Genomic DNA, 26,044 nt, shown 5'->3' on the forward strand with positions numbered 1-26,044 from the left:
GGTGATGTAAGCCAGGAGCTTTTGGCATTGGGATTGTGCTGGTTGGCATACAAGTGACAATTATCTCCTCTGTGCATTTCTAAGAAGTAAAGAGAGAAAGACACTTCTTCACTTTACTAGGTTTACCACTTCTTGACTTTACTAGGTTTACACAGAGTCTTCTGGAACACAAACTACTGTTTACTGGCCCAAATTTATTTTTCTCAAGGGATTTTTAGAAACGTTTTTTGAAATGTGACAATATCTCTTTGCATCTGAGCTTCAGAACTAACTCTTCAAGTTATATGTAGAGGCTGAACTGCCCCAAGCCCATAAATATGAAGCTGTCTTCGTCTGTGAATGACAGTCTAGAATAGTTTACATCCTGGAGTCTTCAGAAATTCTGACATTTGTTTAAACTTGTCTTCATTTTTTTCTCTATGAAAAGGCTATAAACCAGATCTCGTTAACAATCTTATTTCAAAGTAGGAAACATCTCATGTTTTAATATGAACAGATTATTTTAAAAGAGGAAAGGTTTGAATTTATTCACAACTTGGTAAGAGATGATCTCCATGGAAAATGCGATGGAAACGTTTACAGGAGAAAGATTGTTGAGGTAAAGTAAGGTATAGTTCTCCATATTACTATGGTAGTCTTACTGAAGGTAGTCTGTTAACATTCTTTTCTCTAGTTTAAAGGGAAGGCTGAATTCAACTCCAAGTAGAGTAGACAATGGCCAAAAAGATTTCTAAGACTGACCAAATGATTTGATATTCACGTGCATTCACATAATTACAAACCTAATAGATATAAACTGATTACAGAAACCAGATGTTGGGACTTGTATATGAAAGGAAGTAACTAAGATTCTAAAAATATGTATTTTTTTATTCAAAACACACTCTTTGTATTTATCTACATTTTAAGAACATAATTATACAGCTTATTTTCCTGCTCCAAAATCTAATTTCAAAACAAAGGCCTTAACCCATGTTTAGGTACAATTTGTATTTCCAATAAGTACAATCTATACAAAGTATTCTCAATAACTTTAAAGTATTTTATAATTTTGAGACAAAAATCATGCATCATAAATGGAATATTAATAATGGCACTTTATATTAATGTTCTTTTATTATTTATTAGGTTAATACTCAGTGTATTAATAAAATGAAATAATAATTTCCATTAAGAGTGAAAATGGATCTCTTATATTCCTCCATGATTCAATACTAACTAGCATTTGTCACGATAATACCTGTAGCTGTAATGTAGATTATTATATAATCCGAAGAAAATGTCTTTTGCATTTCAACTATTAATTAATACCTACTTGTAACACAGCATTATTCATTACACATTCCAGAGAAGCAAAAGTCTATTTATTGCAAAACTACCTTAAGGCTATTCAGATAACCATGTATCTCCATCCTCATGTCAAGGAACATCATTTTAATTATAGGGATTACTTAATATTTATATAATGTGCCAGAATATGCTCAAGGCAGCCCTAATATATGAAAGGCATGTATTGCCCTAAAGGGTGTTCTCCTATCCTCAAACTGACATGAAAACAAAGAAGAACAGTTTTCAAAAATTATAAACAATGAAGTTTCTATCTCTACAATGGTGTTTATTCCATAGAATGTAGCTGCAGTTTACTGTAGTTGTACAACTAGAGACTCCATTCGCTAGCTGATTTGTAGTTATTCATCACTTGTAAAACAGGATTTGCTTACTGATTCATGATTTCCGTCATATATTGAGCTCATTTTTGCTCTGCACGGTAGGGCATCGACAACCATTATTGTCCTTGTTCATCCTGAATCAGTAGGCAGCAATTTGTTTATGGTCACTGATTCTGTTTCTTCTCTAGATACTTTTTAAAAACCAAAGAGAAAAATAAGTGATAAGCCTCTTCCTCCAGATTAAGTTAGTCAACTGGAATCTATCATATAATTTTGCATATTAAATCAAATTATTTTTATGGGACTATCAAGGGAAACCAAAGGGATAAATAATAATCCAGTTCCTATTACACACCAGATGTTTTATGTATTATTAAATGAAATCATCATGACAATTCTATGAGGTAGCATTTACAATCTCCATTTTATAACTAAAGTGATGAAGGATATGAAGTGAAAGAATTTTTCTAAAATCTCACAGCTAGTAAATGTTAGGTTTAAAAAACAAAATCAGGTCTGTTTGACTCCATCATTTTTGCTATTATACTACACAACCTTGAGAAATGTATATGGGCTGGGTACCCTAGCGTTCTCCAGAAATGCATTATTGTGACAAGGAGTGGCAAAACGGTATTTCTAGTTACTTCTTACTGAGGGAAAAAAAAGACTTATGGATATGGGGGAGTGGTCTAAATCAGAAGCTTTGATATTGGGTTACATTTGCAGCTAGCATACTGTACATAACCCTTTATGAATCTATTGGGAATAAAAACCTCTAATTTGGATAATCCCTTGGGGTTCTATTCAGTCTTTTACCTCCTGGAAGATAACACAGGAGACAATCTAGATGATCTTAGGTTTGGTAATGAGATTTAAATACAATACAACAGTTATGAAAGAAAAATAAATAAGTGGGACTTTATTAAAATTAAAAATGATCTGCTCTGCAAAAGACACTGTCAAGAGAATGAGAAGCAAGTCACAGTTTGGGAGGAAATATTTTCAAAAGACATATCTGATAGAGAACTTATTACAAAACATACAAAGAATGTTTAAATCTCAGCAATAAAAATATCAACAATCCAGTTTAAAAAATGGGCAAAAATACGAACAGACTACTCACCAAAGATTTTATACAGATAGCAAGAAAACATATGAAATGATGTTCAGCATCATATATCATTAGAGAATCAAGAATTAAAACAATGAGAGACCACCACACACCAATCAGAACGCCTAATACCTATAACCTGACACACCAAATACCGGCAACAATGTGGAACAACACGAACCCTCTTTCATTGTTGGTGGGAATGCAAAACAATATAGCTAAATTGGAAAGACACTGGCAGTTACACATAAAACTAAACATTCTCTTCCAATAACCTAAAGGGACTGAAAACTTAAGCCCACAAAAAATTCTATATCCACAGTAAAACCTACCTGTGGATGGCTGCGGCAGCTTTATTCATTTTTGCCAAAACGTGGAAGCAACCAAGATGTCCTTTAGCAAGTGAATAGATAAATAAGTTGTAGTGTAGCCCCCAAATGGAGTATTTCTCAGCGCTGAAAAGCAATGAACTATCAATTCACCAAAAGAAATGAAGAAACCTTAAATGTATCTTATTAATTGAAAGAAACCCACCAGGAAAGGCTACATACTTATGACTCCAACTACATGACAGTCTGAAAGACAAAACTATGGAGACAGTAAAGAAGAAAATGGCCTATCGCATCTTTGCCGCTTCTTCTAAAAAATATAGATTATGAAAGTAACACGCATATTGTCAAACAGGTGCTGCCAAAGCAGTGTCATGTCTATTCAGGGGATGCAGAGACATAGAAAGACAGCCAGACCTAGGACATCATAATAAACATTAAAAATGCTTTAAAATGCGTACACCTCTCTCCACGAGAATATTTTGGAAATCAGCAGACTAAACAGCACTAAGTCAAACATCTAAATTAAAAGCCACAGCTGACCAAATATTATTGTATCTGTTTATTATCTTGAAAGACAGCTGCTTCCTACGTGAAAGCAAATTAAACTTAGTTAACAAACTTCTTAAATTTGATGGCGTAAACTCAAAACTGATGTTTCAAAACAAATGTCACAATTTTAACTTACCTTGACCATTATGTAAATAACCTGCCCTTTTTCATGTGTTGCATAGGAAAATGGAAAGAGATCTGCACGGAAGTCAGGGGGTCATAACTCTAACGTCAGCCTGGTCTCTGGAGAAGCTGTGTATCTTTGTTCAAGTGACTTCACCTCTCACAGCCTCAGCTTCCATTCCATGTACTCTCAACGTGCAAAATAGATAAATACACCTGGTCTAAGAAGGAAAAGGGCTCCCCGTCTGCTCCATGCCTCCTGTCCCAGCACAGGAAGACCACACAGAACACAGTGTGAAAACCATTTAATAGAATATGGCTCAAATGATTTCCAGTTCTGAAATTCTTTGTTTCTGTGTAAATATTCAAAACAGTATAACTCCCTCCTGATTCACAGAGAACAAGACTTTTACTCAAACAATGCTACTTAGGCTCATACAATTTGAGGGCTGGAAAAGAATTTGGCAGACTATTCAGGTCATCTGCCTGGCTCTGAATGGATGTGGCCTTAAATGATCCCAGAATTATTTTTTACAGTATTTAGAAAATCCAGACAGGCACTTCTGAAGAAATCCCAACCAAGTTCTTTTCCTACAGCTTCAAAACTTTTTTATTTAGGAGAATTCTACCTCTATTTCCTCTTGTTCATCTTCTATGGAAACAGAAATAATAACTATTCACATAGAGCATCTATTTATTCACTCTACAGGGGATTATTAAGCTCCTAAACAACAGTAAGCAATCTCCTAAGTCCTAGAAGTACAAAGGTGAACAGAAACCAGTTGCATCCAGGAACTCACAGTTTAGGGAGGAATATTTCTGTATGCTGGGTGGTGGGAAGTCTCAGGGAAAGAGCACAAAGGAAGACCTAACTCAGCCTGTCCTGGGAGATGGGTCAGAAATTTTCCTATAGAAATCAATGCTTGAACTGCATTCTGAAGGATGAATACAAGTTAGTCACTCAGGAAAATGGTACAAGAGAATCTCAGACAAAAGGAAAATGTGAGATAGGAAAGTATGAGAGAGCATGGAATACATATGGGCATTTGAATGGCTGGACCACAGAGTTCCTTCCTGAGTACAAGACCAGAATTGTCTCAGAGACCTCAATGTATCGTTAAGACAGTGTGGTGGACTGAGGCAATCAAATTTGAGTTTTATAAAGATCTTCCTCCACCAGGTATGTGAATAAAGTATTAGAATGGGAAGGCTGGAGGTAGAAAGTTAGATGGCTTTTTCTGTAATTTAGGTAAGAAATGATGTGAGCTCAACACTGACTATTCAGTGTCTTAAATCATTTTAGTTGCTCTGCTCTGAAACCTCCCACATTTTCTATGGCTGGGTGTACGCATCATCAAGGCATCTGGACATGGACAATAGCTCAGCTGAGAACACTTGTTTTTTCAATTGGTATCAAGTAGCCTCTTTACCATACTTTGTAGAGTTGTTATTTCATTGTTAGTAGTCAGCTGATTGTATTATTCTGTTTGGTGTTAGAATCGTAAAATTTTAAATCTGCAAGAGACTTTCTAATTCATTTGGTCTGTTTGTTTTCATACCATGTTTCTCCAAAACCTAGTTTTCTTTTGGGGAAACCACAGATGAGGCTATGGAATAAAACGCGGACAGAGCTCCTGGCCTTGTCACCCAATACAACCAGGACCGGCCCTGCCAGTCATTGTAACCAGCATCGTTCCTGTCTCCCCTGGTAACCAGCACCAGCCCTGTCACCCACTTGAATGATTTTTCTTGATTTTGTGTGTTCTAATTAAGATTTTGTTTGCAACACAGGATCTGTTGCTAAAGTTATAACCTCTCCCTAACTTCACCAATAAAAAATTCAAACACAAGGCAGTTAAGGGTCTTGCTTGTGTTTATACTTAGCTAGTGAGCAACAGAGCTCAAGTAGCAAAACTGTTAACACATTCAGGAAGAGTTGCAACCTCTTCTAGAACCTGAAACTGTCCCTAATCCCCAAGTCATATTCTGATCTTGCCAAGCTTCCTCATTCCGGGTATCCATGGCAGGGCATTTCAGACTTCCTGTTAAAAAAGAACACAGCTTATTTCTAAGAGTCATTTTCTTCCCATGTGAGTATGTATGTTTGTGCGTATTGTGTGTGGGTGTTTCTAATTGTAAGGACATGGATATATAGATTTGGATTTACACATTTTGTTGTAGCTAAGAAAATATTATAATAGGGTTCCATTGCACAGGCTAAACTATTACTATTGGGTAAAAAAAGCCAACCTCTGAATTCAGAGTAAAGCACGCGGCAGGATTTTTTTTTTTTTTTTTTTTTTTTTTAAGCTTTGGGAAGTTTCACTCTCTGGAATCATCTACAGATACTTAATTCATCAGCAGTAATTTTTTAAAGTAATCATAAAAAAGTGGCTCTCAAAATTTTATGCGTAAAGAATCACTTGGGGAGGTTGTTTAAAAATGTAGATTTCCACACATTTCCCCCAGATCTCCTGACTGAGTGAATCTAAGATAGGGGTCAGTAATGTCCACTTTCAATAAAGACGCCCAGTGACTCTGATGTGGGCCTGAGTACCACACTTGAGAGACTGACGTAGCTCTAACTAGATTTTAAAAAGGGGTTGATGTAAATGGTTTTGCTGAACCCCTTAACCTGGCCTGTCTCTTTTAAGTAAAATTATCTTACCACACGAGTCAGGGACATGGACCCAAACCCCATCCCTGCTAAGTCTTACAGGATCAAGTGGTCATAGGGATCATTCTCAGCATAGTTTATATTTTCTTTAGCCTAAATATCTTTCACCAGGCACAAAGTTCATGTGTTTGGCACAATAGAAAGTTACTTCTTGTTCCAAACACTTACTCTATCCTTCATCCTCCAAATATCTGCTAGACAGTGAGATCCATTAAACTGCTGTGTTGTTTCCTGTGTAAAAGTTTCTCATCAAGAGCAGAATTAAGATTAGATATTAACATAATCAAATTTTATCTCTACATGTGTTTTGAAAGAAAAGCAAAAAGTATTCTGACTTTTATAAAAAACCATCACATCTTAATTTAAAATTATTTGATATAAGACAATGCCCCTATTCATTTTTTTCCCCTGTGATGATAAGTAAAAATAAGCTTAAGGCAGTAAATGGCCTCGGAGACCTTCAATGGCCTGCCAAGCTTTGTGCTTGTGGGTTATTTCCAGTTCCATTTCATTATAAAGGACTTATTTCAAGGACACTGGGGCTGATAATCATGTCAAGCCCAGCCTCAGAAGAAAACTGGAAAAAAGGGTATTTACTCAAAGACCAAACCACCTCTTGATAGATTTGGACTAGAAGAGAGAGGTCCCAATAGATAGTTACTTTCTAAATCAAAACACCCTAAAAAATGAAATATATATAAGCAGATTCTTCTTTTCCTTTTCTGCTCTATTTCTCCCTTCCTTCCTTCCGTCCTTCCTTCTTTCCTTCCTTCCTTCCTTCCTCTTTTCCTTTCTCCCTCCCTTCCTTTCCTCTCCTGTCCTTTCCTTTCCTTCCTTTCTTTATGGGTAGTTTTTCTAAAAGTTCAATGAATGATGTCTGACCTCAAAATAGGCCCACTAATACTGAGTGCTTATTATTTATCAAGCAATGTCTTAAGTGCTGTATATGTATTAAATCCTCAAAATAATTCTGCTGAAATGGGTATTAGTATTATCTCCACTTTACACATGAGGAAGCAGTGGCACAAAAAAACTAAATAACTATATTATATGATCCCACAGCTACTGTCTGTAAGAACTAAAGTCAACATAATTCCCTATTCCTATGTTAAGGCTGGGAGCAAGCATAATTTCTAACCCCTATTGCTGAAATACTTATGATAAGAGCTCTGGGACTTGCTTCAGTGTGGTGGAGGGAGGGAGGTGTAGGGGAATAGGTGTGATTATAGTTGAAATAAGATCGTCCATGAGTAGATAATTGGTGAAGCTGGATGGTAGGTTCACTATAATAGTCTCACTACCTTGTATATGTTTGAAACATTTTATTATAAAAAGATAAAAATATATGGAAAACTAACTAACTAAATAATTCTGCAAACAAGCTCCAAGAAAACCTGGTTCCTGGACGGTGATCTGTCTCAACCAGCTTACTTATATACTAATAGCATGCTCTTCAACACTTCAAGACTCTTGTGACAAATCCAAAGCTATGGTATCATAAATTCTGCCCACTTGCCTGCAATACGAGATGCACCCTGAAGTCACCCAACCTTTCCTCTACTGGGATACTGCCCACGAGTATCCTCCTCTGATCTTTCCTTTCCTTTTGAGACGCTACTAAGACTTTGTCAAGGTGGCTGTTGTTTTCCCTTAATTCAGTAACTTCATAAACTTAGTTTTGCTTGGTGAATACGTTTTTTCAGGATATATTTGGGAGGTTGGCAACTGACCGCTGTCTAATAATTATTAGGAATTAGAAGGCTGTATTTTGTTATAGACATAATAACCTGTTCTCTAATTCTTCTCAAACCAGAGATATCACTACAGCAGAATAAGGAAATTGATATCAACCTTCAGTAACTACTTAAAGAATTTTTGACATTTCCTTAAAATAGAAATCCAAAAACTAAAGAATTTATCCTTGTGTGATTCTTAAAGAAAGAGCTTTACAAAAGTTCTCTACAAATAATGTCTCTGACTAGTTTCCCTAACTCACACCAAAAATAAATTGTGAGATTTAAATTGTGAGGATTAAAATAATTAATTTAAAAAAAACAGTTGTTTGTATATTACAAACTTCATTAATGTAAAAAAAATATTGTTATTCTGAAATTTTACTCAATCAGGAGACCAAGACTGGGCAATTAAAACACCAAAAACAACAAACAAAAACTAAGACAAAAAACAAAACCGGAAAAAAAACCTAGTTATCTTAGAATGATGTAGCTTTCCTGATAAAGGAAACGTCACATGGTAAATATTTCAGGTGTGAACACACAAGGCACAAGGAGGTCCGGTTTCTTTGGAAATAGCTGTAAATATATTCATCTGAGTAAAACAATCATCTGTGTCTAGTCATGCATGCTCTCTGCTCCCGTGGCTGTCACTGTTGTCGATCTGAACTTGAGAGGTAATGGCCTCATGATTCAAGGAAACTGCTGAAGTGTGTACTCAGGCTTCAGCTGAAGAGATGGGTTCATTTATCATCATAATAAGCTATTACCATCGAGAGGTCACAACTCATTGAAGAGACAGTCAGTCTAATTGGATCAATTCCGTCAGCTTTCGACGTGCCTCAAGGAGATAAGCACTCTTTCACAGGTAATTTTCAATCACCCAGCAAACTACCTGTTCAATAATTCATCACATTTCAGATTGGGATCTTATCACATAGCTCCTTTTTCCATGTGGCAAATGTTGAATTTTAACTACTTGGAATCTCCGACCTAGGTAATAGAGGGAGAGCTTCAGAAAAAGTAAGGTGAGAGAGGGTCTGCTTTACTCGGCTACTACTGTTGGAAGTGACGAGAAGACCTCAGTAATATAAATGTAAGCTTTATGCTTCCCCAACATGCCCTGCTGACAATAACAGAATTTCCTGAAACTACTTGGTAAGATAAGAGTGCTATTGGAATCCTTGTGATTAATTAAGCATGACAACCATTTTTAGCTTATAGAATTGAGGCACTTAAGTGATCACATCAAAGCAATAACCTTTACAACAAAGTCTAGAATAGAAAATTAATACGTTATAATAGATCAAAATAAAAACAGACTGTTACTTAAAATATCTTATTTTACAACTTTGACAATATTACAATCTTGAGTGGGGCAGTAGATAGTCTCTGAGGCAAACTCACCTCAAATCAAATGCTGGCTGTGACTTTAAATAGCTAAGTTACCTTATAATTATAAGCATATTATTTTTCTCCACTATTTTTTACACAAATGGTGGTCATATATACACTATTCTACTTCTAGGTTTAATTACTTAACCATATACCTTGGATCATTCCATATTCGTAGACAAAGAACTTCTTTTCTTATTTACAGTTTTATAGTGTTTGACTGTGTGTATGTACCAAAATTCACTTAATCAGTCTCTTGGTGACAGACTTTTTTGTGTTTATCACAAACATTTATAAATGAATAACTTCGCATTTCACACGTTTATATATACCAGTAGGAAAAACTTCCCAGAGGAGAAATATATAAGCACATGTGCATTTGTAACTTTGGTAAAGATTTCTAAATTAGTTTTCTTGGATTGCATCAATATGTATCTCCACTACCAATATTATAAGATCTTTGTCGTTTGAAAATCTTACTAATACTGTGCTATCCATTTTGCCATTTTGTTGTCTTTTCCAAGATAAATGACAATTTCTCAGTGTAGTTGTATTATGAGTCAGGTTGTACATTGTTTCATATACCTAAGAGCCATCTGTATTCCTTTTCTATGAACTGTTCATTCATATCTGTTGCCCATTTCTTTATTGAACTGTTGGTCTTTCTTATCAATTTCTATAACTTCTTTAGATATTAGATTAGCCTTTTGTTTGCTATAAATTAAAACAAAATGAAAATATCAAATTTTAAAAATAATTGATATTTTACTTGATTTGTTTGCTAAGGCTGCCACAACAAAACCATAAACTAAGTGTCTTAATAAACAGAAATTCATTGTCTCACAGTTCTAAAGGATACAAGTCCAAAATCAAGGTGTTGGCAGTGTTGGTTCCTTCTGAAGGCTGTGAGAAAAGGATCTGTTTTAGGCCTCTCTCCTTGGCTTGTAGATGGCTGTCTTCATGTTCACATGGCATTCTCCTTGTATGAGTATCTGTCTCCAAATGTTCCCTTTTTATAAGGATATCAGTCATATCGAGTTTGGGTCTACCTTAATGACCTCATTTTAACTTGGTACATTATAGCTGCAGGGTATTGATGCTGTTTATAATGCCTATAAAATTAACTTCCCTAATCAGTTATTGATGGACAGAAATCTTAAATCCCTTTAAATACTTCAGTAAAGCAGGAATAGTTAGATACTTATCACATCATTTACTTGGAAAGACATGAAGCGATGCTTGTTTGCTTTATTTTGGTACCTTCAAGATAAAGTGCAAAACACTCTGCAGGTTTCTCAAAAATCTAGATAACTGATTTAATTTTTTCACATTTCCGTAAAGCTGCTGTTTAAGTCACATAATCTACTTACTTGCTAAAATTAACTCTCTGTAATTGTCCATTTTTATTTTTAATGCTACCTTATCTTTACCACCACCAGATGCTATATCAGATAGCAATAATAAGCAAGGGACAAAGTGTTTTAACAAGTGTCTTATATTGATACAAAGATTACCTCTGTATAAATTTATACCTCTGTATAAATTCCAATCCTTGACATTTACTGAACAGCTTCTGCATGCTAAGGGCATTTTTGAGGGCTTTGTACTATTCTGAGGAGGTGCTGGAACTCTCAATTTGCAGATATTGAAAGTAAGTCTCGACTAAATAATGGGATGTGTCCAAGATTACAAAACTGATAAGGAAGAGATGCAGCATTTGAATCAGATCTGTGAAAGGCAAAACACTGAAAATAACTTACCAGAGCCTCCCCATGCATAAATAATAGCTTTCAATCAAGAGCAAGATGGTGGGAAAGGATGGGACACAGATATGTATAGAAAATGAAAATGAAGAAAGAAAATAAGTACTCCTTTGGTAGTCCAAAATCAAGATGTCAGCAGGACTAGTCTCCTCTGAGGGCTGTGAGAGAAGGAGCTGCTCCAGGCCTCTCTCCTTTGCTTACAGATGGCCATCTTCCTTCTATACATATCTGTATTCCATCCTTCCCCACCATCTTGCTCTTCTCCCACTACCACCAATTAAACAGCATACACTGGGTTACATACAAAAACCCAGTAGATAAAACACTCTGGCCATGATAGGTTCAGAAAGGGCATAATACTGCCCTCCTAAACTACAACAGCAATAGTTGGTGGGTCTGATCTATTGCAAGTGGCAGAGGCCAGCACACTGGAGGTTTGTCCCACAAGGACTTGGGCTAGTACATCAGAACCAGCAATCCACTGGTTCCCTATAGCTCTTCACTGAGTTGCACATGAAACATGGGTGTAAAAGTGTTATTGAAAAGGATATAGTAAAAATGTAAAGTTTTTCATTAAGATTTGATTGAAACTTTCAAATTGATGGTGGTTTTGCTTTCTTTACTTTTGAGATAAGGAATGGGGGTTTCATGGTCTTCCATTTTATAATTCCAAATAAAAAATTATAGAGTACCCAAATTTCTATTTTCACCTTGTGTGTTTTGTCGTTCATTTGATAATCACTGTGTTAAACCTCAAGGCTAAAGAGGTGACCAGCCTGAGGTCCCATGGTAGGTGGCAATCCGTGGAGAAAGTATTATTATTTACCTTTTGTGTTACTCTTAGTTTCTTTTTGTAGGGACGAATTTCATCTGCTATCATATTCCTTTTACTGGAAGAACTGTCTACATTTCTTCTAGTGATATGTTGGTGAAAAAGTATCTCAGCCTTTATTTCTCTGGAATACTCTTTGTTTTGCCTTCCTTTTTCAAAGGTATTTTGGCCTGGTAAAAATTCTAGATTAATAATTTTTGTTTGTTTGCTGTTGTTTCTTTCCCCCCAATATTTTAAAACATTTCTGTACTGTATTCTGGCTCTTGTGATGTCTAAGAATCTTCTATCTTATCTTCTGCTGTACATGTTTTGTCTTTCTCTGGCTGCTTTTAAGATCTTCTCTTTATCTCGACCACTGTTTGTTTTTCTAATAATTTGATTCTGATGTACTTTGACATTATTTCCTTATCATTTTGGGTCTGTTTCTGTTGACTGATTTTTCTCCTGGTTATGGCTCATATGCCCCTGCTTGTTTACATGCTTGGTCATTTTTTATTTGATGCCAGACATGATAGAGTTTACATTGTTGGGTGATGAATTTTGTTGTAATTAATTAAGTAGTATTGGATTTTGTTCTGGTATGCAGTTTTGGAATAAACTGGTTTCTTTTAAGGTCAGCTTTTAAGATTTGTTAAGGTGGGTTAGAGCAGCCTGTAGTCTGGGTCTAATTTAGCCCTATTACTAGGACAGTATTAAGTATTTTACTGAAGTCATCTCTATTATGACACTGTTCCCCTTTAGGTGGTGGGAAAATGAGCTAGGAATTGTTTCTCATTACTTTTTGGTAGTTCTTCCATCAACATTAGATAGGTAGTTTTCTGCCATCCAAGTCAGTATTCAGCCAGGTTGAAAGTTCCCTTTACATCTTTACAGATATCTGGATTGATTCTCTCTTCTCTCTTCTCTTCTCTCTCTCGCGCTCGTTCTCTCTCTCTCTCTCTCTCTCTCTCTCTCTCTCATTTTCTCTCCACCTTCCTCTTCCCTAATATTCTGTCCCACAAGTTCTAGCTTCCTGGGCTTCCCTGAACTCCAATCTCCCTCTTTCAAACAATGTTGTTTGGGTTTTCCCTCAGTGCATTTCACCTTGGAAACTACACCCAGGCAACAATCTTGGCAGCTGTTAAGCCTGAACTTATCTACTTCTTTTTTCTCAGGGATCATAGCCCTACACCATCTGCTGTCCAGTGTCTAAAAACTCTTGTTTGACACTTTTTCTCAAGTTTTCTTGTTGTTTAAGAAACGTTTATTCAATCATGGTCAGAAGCAAAAATCCAAGGTATTGTCTTTGAAAAGCTTTTTTAGTATGATTTTTTAAATTGTAGTCTTTGATTCAATTAGAGTTTATTTTTATGAATAATATGAGGTAGAGATGGTTATTTTTTTCCTCTTTAGATAACCAATGGTACCAGTAGCATTTATTATATGGTTTACCTTATTCTCATTGATCTGCAATATCTGTTTTGTTAAAAATCAAGTATCCATATATGCATGGGATATTTCTGGGCTATTTTTTTCAGCTCCATTGAGCATTTTTAACCTATTTTCTCACCAACAGCACTTTGTCTCAGTCATTATTTCTTTTTTAAAATGAGTCCTAAGTCTTTATATCAGGGAAGTTTTGATTAATACTCCATTTCCGGCTTTCTTTAGGATTTCTTTTAATTATTTTTGGCCCTTTGGTTTTCTGTATAGATTCTATCCTTGGTACTTTTATTACTTATCGCTATGATAAAGCACTTCTTTTTTTGTTAAGTTTTTTTCTTTTTAATTGCAGTATCGTTGCTTTACAATATTGTGTTAGTTTCTACTGCACAGCAAAGTGAATCAGCTGTTCGTATACATATATCCCCTCTTTTCTGGATTTCCTTCCCATTTAGGTCACCACAAAGCACTGAGTAGAGTTCCTTGTCCTATACAGTAGGTTCTCATTAGTTATCTATTTTATACATAGTATCAGTAATGTATATATGTCAATCCCAATCTCCCAATTCATCCCAACACCCCCGCTTCCCCCTTGGTGTCCATACGTTTGTTCTCGATGTCTGTGTCTCTATTTCTGCTTTGTAAATAAGATGGTCTATATAGAGGACTTATTTTTATATATTTTTATTTTATTTTATTATTTTTTTTTTTTTGCGGTACGCGGGCCTCTCACTGTTGTGGCCTCTCCCGTTGCGGAGCACAGGCTCCGGACACGCAGCCTCAGCGGCCACGTCTCACGGGCCCAGCCGCTCCGCGGCATGTGGAATCTTCCCGTACCGGGGCACGAACCCGTGTCCCCTGAATCGGCAGGTGGACTCCCAACCACTGCGCCACCAGGGAAGCCCGAGGACTTATTTTTAAAGTGTTGTTTTAACTGATTTTTGCTGATGTAAAGAAACACAATCGACTTCTATATATTAACTTTGTATACAGTTTCTTTCTTGATTCACCTATTAATAATTTATCTTCTGAGTTCACAAAGCAGATAATCATATCATCTAGAAATGACAGTTTTATTTCTTCCCTTTCAATCTCTGTATCTTTTATTTTTTATCTTACTGCACTGTCCAAGTATTCTAGTACAATGTTAAATAAAAGTGGTCAGAGTGAATATTGTTTGCAATCTTAAAGAATTCTTTCAACATAGATGCTATTCAATTTTGTGTACATAATCTTCATCAGATGAAGAAGTGCCTTTCCAATCCTAGTCTGCAAAATGTTTAAAACATCATGAATCATTATTTAATTTTAACTATTTCTTTTTCTACCTCTATCGAAATATTTTTTTCCCTCTCCTTTAATCAGTCAATATTGTCGATTACTTACACTGACTTTTTGATATTAAACCAACATTGAACTCCTATGATAAAAGTAACCTGGCCAATTTAGTTTTACCATTTTTATACATTATGGATTCTGATTGTTCATGCTTTGGTTAGGATGTTTGCATCTATTTTCATGAATGAGTTTGAACAGGGATTCCCTTTTTCATACCTCCCTGATATCCAGCATATTAAGCCACATAAAACTGTTTGAGGAGTAGTCCTCACTGTTCTGTTCTCTGGAAACCTTGTAAGATTGAAAAAAAAATTTAAGGTTTGAAATGTGACTGAACAAACTAAACAGAAGTAAACAAAATACTTATTTTACTTATGGGAATAACTTTTTGGCTACTGATTCAATTGCTTTAATATTCATATAACTTTTCACATTTTTCAGCTTGAGTCAGTTTTACTAATTTTCATTATTCTAGAAATTTGACTTTGAGTCCTCATAGGTAGGCTAATTTTGCATAGTAGACATTACCAGAACTATGGGCAATAAATGAGTTCTTGAGTTCTTTTGTTTGCTTTTTAATAATATCTTTCCTCATTTGCCCCTAACAATTCATTTGGTTTATTCTTGACAACAGATCTTCTTCTAGTACTACTCCATTACCAAATCACTTTTTATATGATCTCATTTATGGAATAAAAATTCAATCACAGTTGATTTATCCTATTTACTTTTATGGCCCTACCATTCACCACATACATAATACTTTCTTAATTAATCCATTTAATCTAAGACTTAAATTGAAGGACATTAAGGATGAGGGAGAGAGTTTGACCTTTACTTCTGAATAATTTTGAGGAATGTGGAACAAAGAAGTCAGAAATACAAATTATGCTGCTAAAAGGAGAGTGGATCATGCTTATTAGTAAGTTTTTAGTTTTTTTTTTTAACCAAGATTGAAATCATCTTTCAATTCTAACTTAAATCCCAACTCAAGAGTCATTTCTGAGCAATCTAATGAAAACTATTCTGTTGTTGTTAAAAATGTAGCACTGATCACAAAATATCTGTGAAGTTCCTTTTATGTAACAAGGCCTACCCTGTCCTGTAAATCTCAAACATCAATCTCCTTCAAATCCACAGCTTTAATTAGGGATCTTAGGGGTAGAACTGAAAGTCAAGCAAACACAGCAAAGAAATACCAGAGATTACTTTTAGAACCAGATACTATTCTGTCCACAGACTCATAATGTGCATCTTAAGCTAAACTATAGGTATTCTTGGCAACTACATGAAACAATTTAAAAGTTTCTCTAAGCTAGAAACAGAAAAAGATAGTATAATGTTGTAGAAAATAAGCATTGTTTTGTAAAGACCACATCACACAAGATTAATTTAATAACACTCAGAGAGAGATTTTCAAACCTTAATCGTAATGCGGGAACAGTAGATAGGCCAAGCCAGATTCTCAGGGAACTTTACAGATGGGAAGAGAATTGCTTTTGGAAGCTGCACTATCTATTTCAGACCACTAGGGTAACCTTAAGTAAATGACCTTTCAATGTTTCAATAGCACTTAGTTTACCAAAGCAGTAAATTATTTCAACTCTGAAATACCCAAACTGTTTCTCAATAGCTGTAGCCTGTAGCAAATCAGCAGGACTCTTTGTCCTCTAGCTCTTTCCATTCCTGCCTAGTTTCATGCTTAAACAACTGCCCTGAAACTAAGCATTAACATGTGCCAAGTATTTTGAAAATAAGCTGCTGCCTAGTAGAGCCCTGTGGGTGCCTGACTTAATTCTCTTTGAATATCTAGAATGGAGGAGGGCAGGGAATTAACACTTGATTGTGACAATTGTGCTAAATACTCACTCACATATGAGAAAACAAACATTTTCAAGATTGCTGTTGAGGAACTAACTCATAGTTGAGACTGTAATCCAGCAAGACCCTCTGGGGCCTTCTCGGGACAGACTCCTTCCCCCATGTCCTCTGCTGGCCTCTTGTTTGTAGAAAAGCTGTAGGCTCCCAGGCCTCCCCTGAGTCACAAACCCTGGCTCAAGAATTAATGACTGAAAGGATGTGAACATGTAGTGACAAAAATAGCAGTCGGGCCAGGAGAATTGGTAAGAATTTAAACAATAAATCAGCCATATGACAGTCACAGAATCTTTAGTTCCTCCCTGAAGCACCTAGAGAACTGTATCTGATGCACATTTCCTGAGTTGTTTTACAGATGCTAAAACCCCCACCAAATGGAAGACGTCAACTACTTAATGACCATAAGCATGTAGTCCCCAGACCTACTGAACCTGAAGATTGATAATGTTAAGCCCTGCGACACTACCCTGTTATCTTGCCATCAACCAATCAGAGAATTGTGCACAGGCTGATCACACACCAGGCAGCTCCCCTCCATCACTTTGCCTTTAAAATCACTTCGAGGATTTTGGGTCTTTTGAGCGTGAGCCACCCCATTCTCCTTGCTTGGCCCTGCAATAAACCTTCCTCAGCTCCAAACTCTGATGTTTTAGTTTGTTTGGCTTCACTGTGTGTTGGGCACAAAAACTTGCAATTGACAACAAGATCATGGAAATTTTCTAAATGGGTAGTATAAAAACGTGCTACCTTTTTCTAGGCCTCATCCACTATCCACATACGTAACTATATTCACTGAGGTACTCCTCATTAGTCCACAGAGGAACTGTAGTCAATAAAAATGTTTCTTAAGATGAAAAGTATTCCTTTGCTAAATTGGCTAGTGCTCTTGAGTTTAATTATGATCAGGCAGGTTTCTATGTTAGCAAAGTGTATCCCAAGTGAGAATAGCTTTATTATTTAGGGTTAGGTTACCAAAAAAAAGGAAGACTGGCATGTGGCACCTTCATTATAACAATATGTACAACACATCTCCCTTCTGTTATAAGTGGACTTATAACCAAGTAACTTGGAAAATGTTTGAAAATTGGTTATATAAATATTTAGGAAAAGCTAATAGCATCTCATAAATATATACATTTTTTGACTTAGGAATTAACAATAAAAAGGCAGAGGAGGGATTATGTACCCACAGCCCCCTGGTCATGGATGTAAACAAAATTCTGTATTTAAGCAGATGTACTAGTTTCTTGATATACTATTTCTGTCAGATTCTGGCAATGGCTCTGATTCCTACAGCAATTACTGGTGAAGAACTTAGCCTCAACTATTTAGAAAAATGGCTTTACTGGATTTACAAACAAGGCCTTACAATTTTCCATTTCCTTAGCAAGATATTAAATCAACCAAGCTAAGCATGTCATCATGACTGTAATTTATGTGATATGACATGACAGTTAAGATGTACTGTGGTAATTTGTGAGAGTTGGCAGTATTATTGCAGTATCAAAAATTTATATGGTTCAGTTATTAAGGCGAATTGTTTCATTCATACTGAGATATCTGACTGTAAACCACAGAGGGATTTCACATTACATTAAAAAATGTCTTCCATATTCAAACAATTTGCACACCCGATTATTTTGTTCACTGAATGGAAACTGAAGCACAGACAAGCACAGCTTTTTGATGTGAAAATGATCTGTGGGGGACATGAAGTACCTCGTTGTGGGTGGATATAAGAAGCAGTTCAGCCAGGATAAGGGAAGTTATCTTTGGGAACCAACAACTACGAACAGGATGTCCAAATCCTTTGCTCTGATGCTATTTAATATCGCTTTTGCTTGCTTTCCTTCTGTCAGTTTGATTTTCAGCCAACAGAAAGAAAAAGCATATGACCAAAGAAGAAATGATGGAAAATATGGTAAAGAATATTCTATTTAAAAACTATCTGTAAGTAAATTTCTCCATTGTAAGAAAAGTAAGACCTCTGAAACTCATCCAATGGCTCTTCTCTAAACTCCTCAGAGCAGTTAGAAAAAAGACAGTTTATGTATGTATTTATTTTTTTGGCAATTTTAAGCTATAAACATTCAAGTCGTATGTGCTATTTTATTCCTGTCAGGGATTCAGGAAGTTCCTAAATAGAATAGGATAGAATGACTTCTTGTTGGAAAGGGCTTTGAAGTAAAAGTTTAATTGGATTTTATTACAGATAGAAAATTTTATGCAATATATACACTGTCTCTTTAAAAATACATATTCAATGAAAATGTGTTTTATTCATTTACACATTTTTCATAATGGTATTCAGAAGCTTGTAAAAATAAGAAACAGGCCACGAATTAAAATGTTTTCAGTTAGCTAAAACCACTAGTTCCCATTCATATGAACTAGTAAGGTTTTCTATCTCAATACTCACACGCCACTATTAATATATTTTAATTTATTTAATCAATGAAGATTTCTTCAAAAGTAATGCTATATTCTTATAGGTGAAAACTAGGCTTAAATAGCATCAACTTGCTAACGAATTTTTCTCGGACTGTCACAATTTCTGGTGTGATTAGCTGACTTAACTATTAGCTGAAAAGGTATTAAGTTCCACAGACCAAGCAAATATTCCCCCTTAGAATTACTATATCAAATTTTGTTTCCAACAAATTGTTAAGCAAAATAAAATAAAATAAAATGATAAAAGCCAAGGAACCTATCTAGATAAAGTTAATCCACAACAGGCTGGGGTGGGGGTGGGAAGCACCTGCATTTCTGAGATTGCCACATTTGTTTATCTGTGTGTGTTTTTATATGTGTGTGAGTGTGCTTGGAAACAAACATGTGCTTTCAGTCTGGCACTTCTCTTAGGGTAGTTCTCTTCCTGAGCTCCAGGAAATATGGTGTTTATATAAGCTTCATGGCAAGCATTAAATTAGTTGTGTAATAAATTTCATTTCCAGTTAACATTCAGACATGGTAGAAAAAGTAGCTCTCTTGAATATTAGTTTTGAAGTGAAATAGAAACGGATGAGAAAAACTTCAGTAAGTATTGCACCATAGACAACTCTAGAAAAACAGCTATTTCAGGTAAACATAACACTGTCTCTTCCAATATCTATAATTTGTTTTGCAAAAAAGTATCCTAGAGGCTTCATTAATTTATTTGTAGATTCAAAATGTGGACACAGAACAGCAACTATGTAGAGTTGTGAAGTAGGCATGCTGTGGCCCACGGGGCAGGGCGGAAATGTCCAACTTAATCTGATTCAGCTGTTTCCAGCAATTCAATACAGTATACATTTGATTTTTATCTGTCTTTAAAGAAAGACTAAATAAAACCCATTATTCTTATTGATCAGTTAAAGCAAAGTAGCAAGAAGCAAGCACTATCTGGACTTACTTTGTTTCCCAGATACAGAGCTGGCGCGCTCCAGTAGTAGCTCTGGGGCAGGGCTTGTCGGGCCTTCACGCTGCTGATGCTGATCTGCTGATGTGGATCTAAGTCATCCTGCTGCGGAGTCACTCGAATGTGGCCAGAGATGTCAGTCAGATACCAGCCACTCATGTCTTGTATCTTAAAGAAAACACACAACCATCGTTACTTAGGAAAAAAACCCCCACCCACTTTTCTCTTTCATATTCCTGTAGTGTTCATTTTATGAAAATTAAAAACACAAGAACTAGGAAAGATTAGAAAAAATGAGAGTTGTGAATATCATTAAACTTGTCAGATGTACTCAACTTTAGGTACCAATTATTTTTTTGCTTGATGTTTCTAAGAGTTTGGATGGTATGATATAGTAACCTGCTTTTATTGATCCAATGTGCTTTTTTAAAATTATGATTACAAATGCTTCTTTCTTAAAAATAGAAACTCATTCAAAATTACACATAATGTTATATAAATTATCAAATAGTTGAACTTTGATTTTCATGTTTTTCACTCCACTAGTAATTTCCTGTTTCGTATAGAAAAAATTATTTCAAAAGGTGTTATGTATGTGTTTGTAAAGCAGAGGAAGAAAAAAGATATGAAAGGTAGCTTTTCATTTAATATTTCCTTCCTTTTCATATATTTAAATTTAAACTTTGAGGCTCAAGTGCATTTGAATCTACCAGCTCACAATACTGTACCTATTCCTTCCCATGAGGTTGGAAGCGTTGTAGGAACTCCTAGCCTAGATCCTTGGCCCAGAGAAGGGAGGAGCCTTTAAGGGGGAATTAGGGAATACATGATGATTTGCTTTTCCATGTTTATACTCCAGCCATGGGTGGGCACACAGCTACAATTCAAAACCATCCAACCTCGTCAGGACAAAACACTGGATAGTGGGGTTTGTGGCTACCAGGTGCCCACTAGATGTGTGTGAGCTGCTTGGTGCTGTAGGTGATGGGGAGCAGAATGGTAATGGTGATAATATGTGGATGAAATATTTTTTTAAATTTCTTCATGTAGAGGTCATTTGATTCTGCATCTCCCAAAGCTGTGGAATTGCTGGGACTGCCCTGGTCAAAGAAAGAGAGATTAAGTAAAAGCTTATGGGATAGCCACACTACAAGATACACATTACTTCCTTCTCTTCCCTTTCCAACATCATCATCAGACATTCTAAGACAGCCCAGTGAGATTCAGAGAAAGTTGTCTCCAGAAGACCTACTGAAATGCAAATATCAATGGACCTAGTTTCTGAAGAACGAGGCTGAGTTCTACCTCTGTTCCCCTGCTAAACATAAAACTTTAGTACATTAATGCAACAGTCTAGAGGGTGAGGTGCGACTCTACAAACAAAAGAAAGAAGTTAAACTAGATGTTCATATGTCGTTGGTTCTACATAATTTGCTCCAAAAGCTATGCATTTGATAAAGTATGTATAAATTCAAATTTAGGTAAGAGAGTACAATCAGAAACTACTCATAATATTTCAGACTTTAAAAGCAATACAGGCAGAGAAAATTTTCATAGTTGTGTTAAGGATTAGGTAGCTGACTGAAGTTGAAAGGCAAGAGTAGTGTTTGGAAGACAGTTTTATTAAAATAGTGATCTTTGTAAAAACCAACCCTAATCATAACAGTCTCCTGCTAAAATCCTCCAATGACTCTCCAAGGATAAGAACTCAACTTCTCAGTAAACTCAGCCCTATGTGGTATAGTTTCTCATTCACTCTGTACGTTTCTCTTTCTTTCCCCAGCCTGTTTCCTGTTACTCTGTACTCCTAAGTGCTGCCACATAGGCTATTTGAAATTCCCAAAGGTCCTCTTTTATAAGGAGACAAATCGCTGTCTGTGGAGGGTTGAAAAGGCAATGGGAGTATGATGAGCAGTGAAGGTGGGAAGGGAAACATGTTTATGTTTATGGTAGAGGAAGAATATCCCAGTAACTACTAAACAGGTAATAATTTGAACTTTTTCAAATCAATTAAGAATGAAGGTATTGTTCAAATTCAGTGTCTCGTTTTAACGAAGAAAGGGCCCTGGCAACATCAAATCACGACTAAAGGCTGGTGGGTAATATGTACCATGTATATAGTTATTAAAGGAGTTTTTATTAATGGGTATCCCAAAAATACTGGTGAGTGAAATACATAATCCTTCATAGCACAATCTGATGTTTTCTCTGTTGAATCATCTGCCCTTGAGGCTAAAGCAACATTAATTCCGTTATTGCTTCACATAATAATCATGGACACCGGAAAGGCTAGTGTTGACTTATTCTAAGAGGTTCCAGTCTACACGTCGGTACAAATAAAATCCTAAAGGCTTTGGTCAAAGAGGCACAACTAGCATTTGAAAGAAAATTCTATCACTTCTTCATGATAAGTTTAAGTAGAAGCTCACTACAAGAAAAAAATTAATTTCTTATAGAAGGAAAACAACAACAATAGCAAGAAGCCCCGTGGAGCAGCACATAGGATTCAAAGGCTGTTGCTTACATTGCCATAGGTCCAGTAGGAGCTCTGACATCTGTCTGAAACCCCTGAACAGAAACACTCATCACAACCTCTATGATTATCCTCTTGCAAATTGAAGAAGCCGAATTTGCAGCGACTACAGTCTCCTCCTTCGACATTTTCCTATAAATAGAGAGGTGGGTTAGCAACAGAGGTGCCCTTCAAAATGGAGCATCATCTCTATTTCTGTTTATCAAAAATATAAGCTTTCTACTCTTCATTTTACCTCTTAGCCTTATTTAAAGTATAATGATATTTTAAAAAATCTTCTCAAAAGCTTCTTATTAAGTTATATGCTGTCCTAACCACACTGATGGGAAATAATTTGGATTCTAACCTACTGCAGTAAGTTACAATTTGATCTTCATCTCTGTCAAGGGTATGGAGTAAATGTCATGATAAATACAGCAATAAGTTAGACATTTGGTTTACTATTTACTGTTCTATGCTGTTGAAGTACTTCCTCTTAGGAACACATGATATATGATAAAAATAAAAGACATTAAGCTAATACATGGATGTAGAATAGAACACTGAAATTATACAGATGGTAAAATACTTTTCACTCCACATATGAAAAATACATATATTTGAAGCAAGCATAAGAATCTGACAGGTAGAGAAACTGGGACAGATAGTTATACTATTTCCCTGATGAGATCCAGTAGGAAGGGAGGAAAATTTTCCCTGGTTAATTTTCAGTGTTTCCTTTAACCCGCTGGTATAGCCAGTTAATCATATAGTAACATTATGGGAAAAAATAGTTCTCATTCAGTGACTGCTCTCCAAATTGGTTTCATTAATCCTAGGCCCAATACACTGAAAAATTATTTGTTTATAGGTGGGATTCAAGCCAGGGAAAGCTGACTATATGATGAAAAGCTGGGAAGGGTGTAATCTCTCAACTTAAAGAATGGTTAATCTTGACTAATGTCTTCTCAATGAAAGTTCCCTGCTTTCCAGGAAACAGATTCTCAATATTCCCCACACACGAAATTGCTCCACATTTTCCCTCTTCCTTGAATTCCCTTATTACTTCAATTCTGAAGCTTTCCTTTTCCTTAGAGAACTAACTTCTCTCTCAAATGTGTTCCCATTGCCCTTTACACATTGCTCTATTCTAACCACAAAAATGTACTGTTGTATCTTCTAAGATTATTCTCTCCAGCTACATACCATAATCCTTTCAGGTAGAACCCTGTCTTACTTACCTCTATAGTACCAGAAAATGGCAGTGTTCCTGGTACAACACTGAGCACTAGCTTAATAAAACTTTATTAAGTTTAAATAAGTCTCTTGGTGGTCATATTTTTCACCTAGTAGATGTTTCATAAAAACATTTTTGCATAAAGCAAGATTGGTCAGAAGATGGGATAATAAAATCTGAGAACATGGGGGAAAGACAGAAGAGGGAAGAACAATAGAGAAAAAAATAGACAAATTTATAAAAAATAAACAAAAAAGTTCTCCTTGTATCCAAGAGAATAATTTATTTGAAAGTAACTTTTGGGCTCAATTTCTATGAATTATTTACCACCTCAATCATTTCTACATTGCCGGGAGCCTAAACAAAGAGGCATCTCTAGGCCCGTTTCATGTGTCAAGCTTTAGCCTCCCAACATGTACACAGATTTAATGACTGCAATGATATTTTTGCTAGTTTTTGTTTCTAAGGTAAATTTCAGATTTTTTGAGATGGTAGATGTCAACAAAACTAATCAAACTAATTTCAGACCTAAGGTGACAAATAAATCCCCCAAACCCTGAAGTTGAGAGCATCTTCAGAAGAGTACACAGGCAGGAAAGATGAAACATATCTATAATCATAATTTAGTTTATCCTGTTGAAGACACAGTACAGCTGTTCTGTACACTGTGTTCTTACGTGGTTGGTCTAATCTACTTTCATTTACTCTAATTTGAAAGCTTGGAATACCACTTTTCTGAGATTCAGACTGAGTTCAACAATTAGAAAGTTTTAGACATCAGTTACATTTTCTGTAACAACATTTTCGCCTGGCAATATGACCTTGAAAAGTAATGATTAAATAATAGCAATATTCAATTTAATTTAATGAATCGAAGCTTCACATTAGGGTAGACATTCTAGGGACTATAAAGATGGGTGAGTCAAGGTCTCTGTTTTTACAAGCCAGCATCTAGAGTTGGGTAAAAAGATACATTTACAATCAACCTTAATGCAAGGTGGAATATGAAAAGGTCATCTCAGGGCTTCCCTGGTGGCGCAGTGGTTGAGAGTCCACCTGCCGATGCAGGGGACATGGGTTCGTGCCCTGGTCTGGGAAGATCCCACATGCCGCGGAGCGGCTGGGCCCGTGAGCCATAGCCGCTGAGCCTGCGCGTCCGGAGCCTGTGCTCCGCAACGGCAGAGGCCACAACAGTGAGAGGCCCGCATACCGCACACACACACACAAAAAAGATCATCTCAGAAATAAATTAAATTATGGCAACACAGAGGAGGAGGGGCTAGTTTCTGCTATGAAGGCTTGAGGAGGATTTATGAAGGAGTGGAATTTGACTTAAACTTCGGAGCATGGTTTAAAAATTCAACCTGTTGGAGGGGACAGAATAGAGGCCTATGTTAGTAAAGTATTAGGAATAAGAAATAATTCAAAGCTTAGTTTGACTTCTGGGGTTACTGGAGACTGAGTAAATAAGGCCAGTTATATGAGGACTCCATATCTACTTAACTGACCCCCAATAAAAACCCCGGACACCAAGACTTGGGTGAGTTCTCCTGGTTGGTAAATGTGTTGTTACATAATGTCGCTGGGAGAATCATGTATGTATGATTTTACTGGGAGAGGATAACTGGAAGTTTGTGCTTGGCCTCTTCTTGATTCTTCTCTATGCACCTTTTGTCTTTGCTGATTTTAATCTGTATCCTTTTCACTTTAATAAACCACAAGTATAACAGCTTTTCAGAGTTCTGAATCCTTCTAGTGAATCATTGAAAAGGAGTGTTGTCTTGGGTCCCCCAACACACCACCGTAAAGATAATAGGATGTCTACACCTATAAAAACAGGTTAGCCAACTGGTAGTTTTACTTTGTTTATTGTGACAAATCTTGGAGGCAAAATATTTTAGATCCTGCTACAGGTCCTCAAGCTAATCCTATACTCAATTCACTTCAACCCTCTTCACAAGCAATTATCAACTCATAAATTTGCAAAGACCTTATCTAATATTGTATAGCATCCCAGCTGGAAGCCACCACTTTAAGTTTCTAGACTTCTACTTTTTCAGTCCTGAGTCTAT

The 26,044-nt window shown here is 36.0% G+C and overlaps 1 protein-coding gene across 2 annotated transcripts in view; it reads right to left on the reverse strand.

Annotated features, from left to right (window-relative positions):
• Window positions 1–26,044, reverse strand: part of LAMA2 (laminin subunit alpha 2) — a 447,101-nt gene that overhangs the window by 283,750 nt on the left and 137,307 nt on the right. For both annotated transcript variants that reach the window (XM_027086788.1, XM_027086780.1), the window contains exons 10-11: window positions 22,748–22,888; window positions 20,218–20,391 (exon numbers count right to left, since the gene is read on the reverse strand). In XM_027086788.1, the coding sequence (XP_026942589.1) occupies window positions 20,218–20,391; window positions 22,748–22,888 (315 nt within the window). The remainder of the gene's footprint in view (window positions 1–20,217; window positions 20,392–22,747; window positions 22,889–26,044) is intronic.

This window comes from Aethalodelphis obliquidens, unplaced genomic scaffold (genome assembly GCF_003676395.1).
Source record: "Aethalodelphis obliquidens isolate GAN/ISIS:26980383/991018 unplaced genomic scaffold, ASM367639v1 scaffold3, whole genome shotgun sequence".
Classification (NCBI taxonomy): Eukaryota; Metazoa; Chordata; class Mammalia; order Artiodactyla; family Delphinidae; genus Aethalodelphis; species Aethalodelphis obliquidens.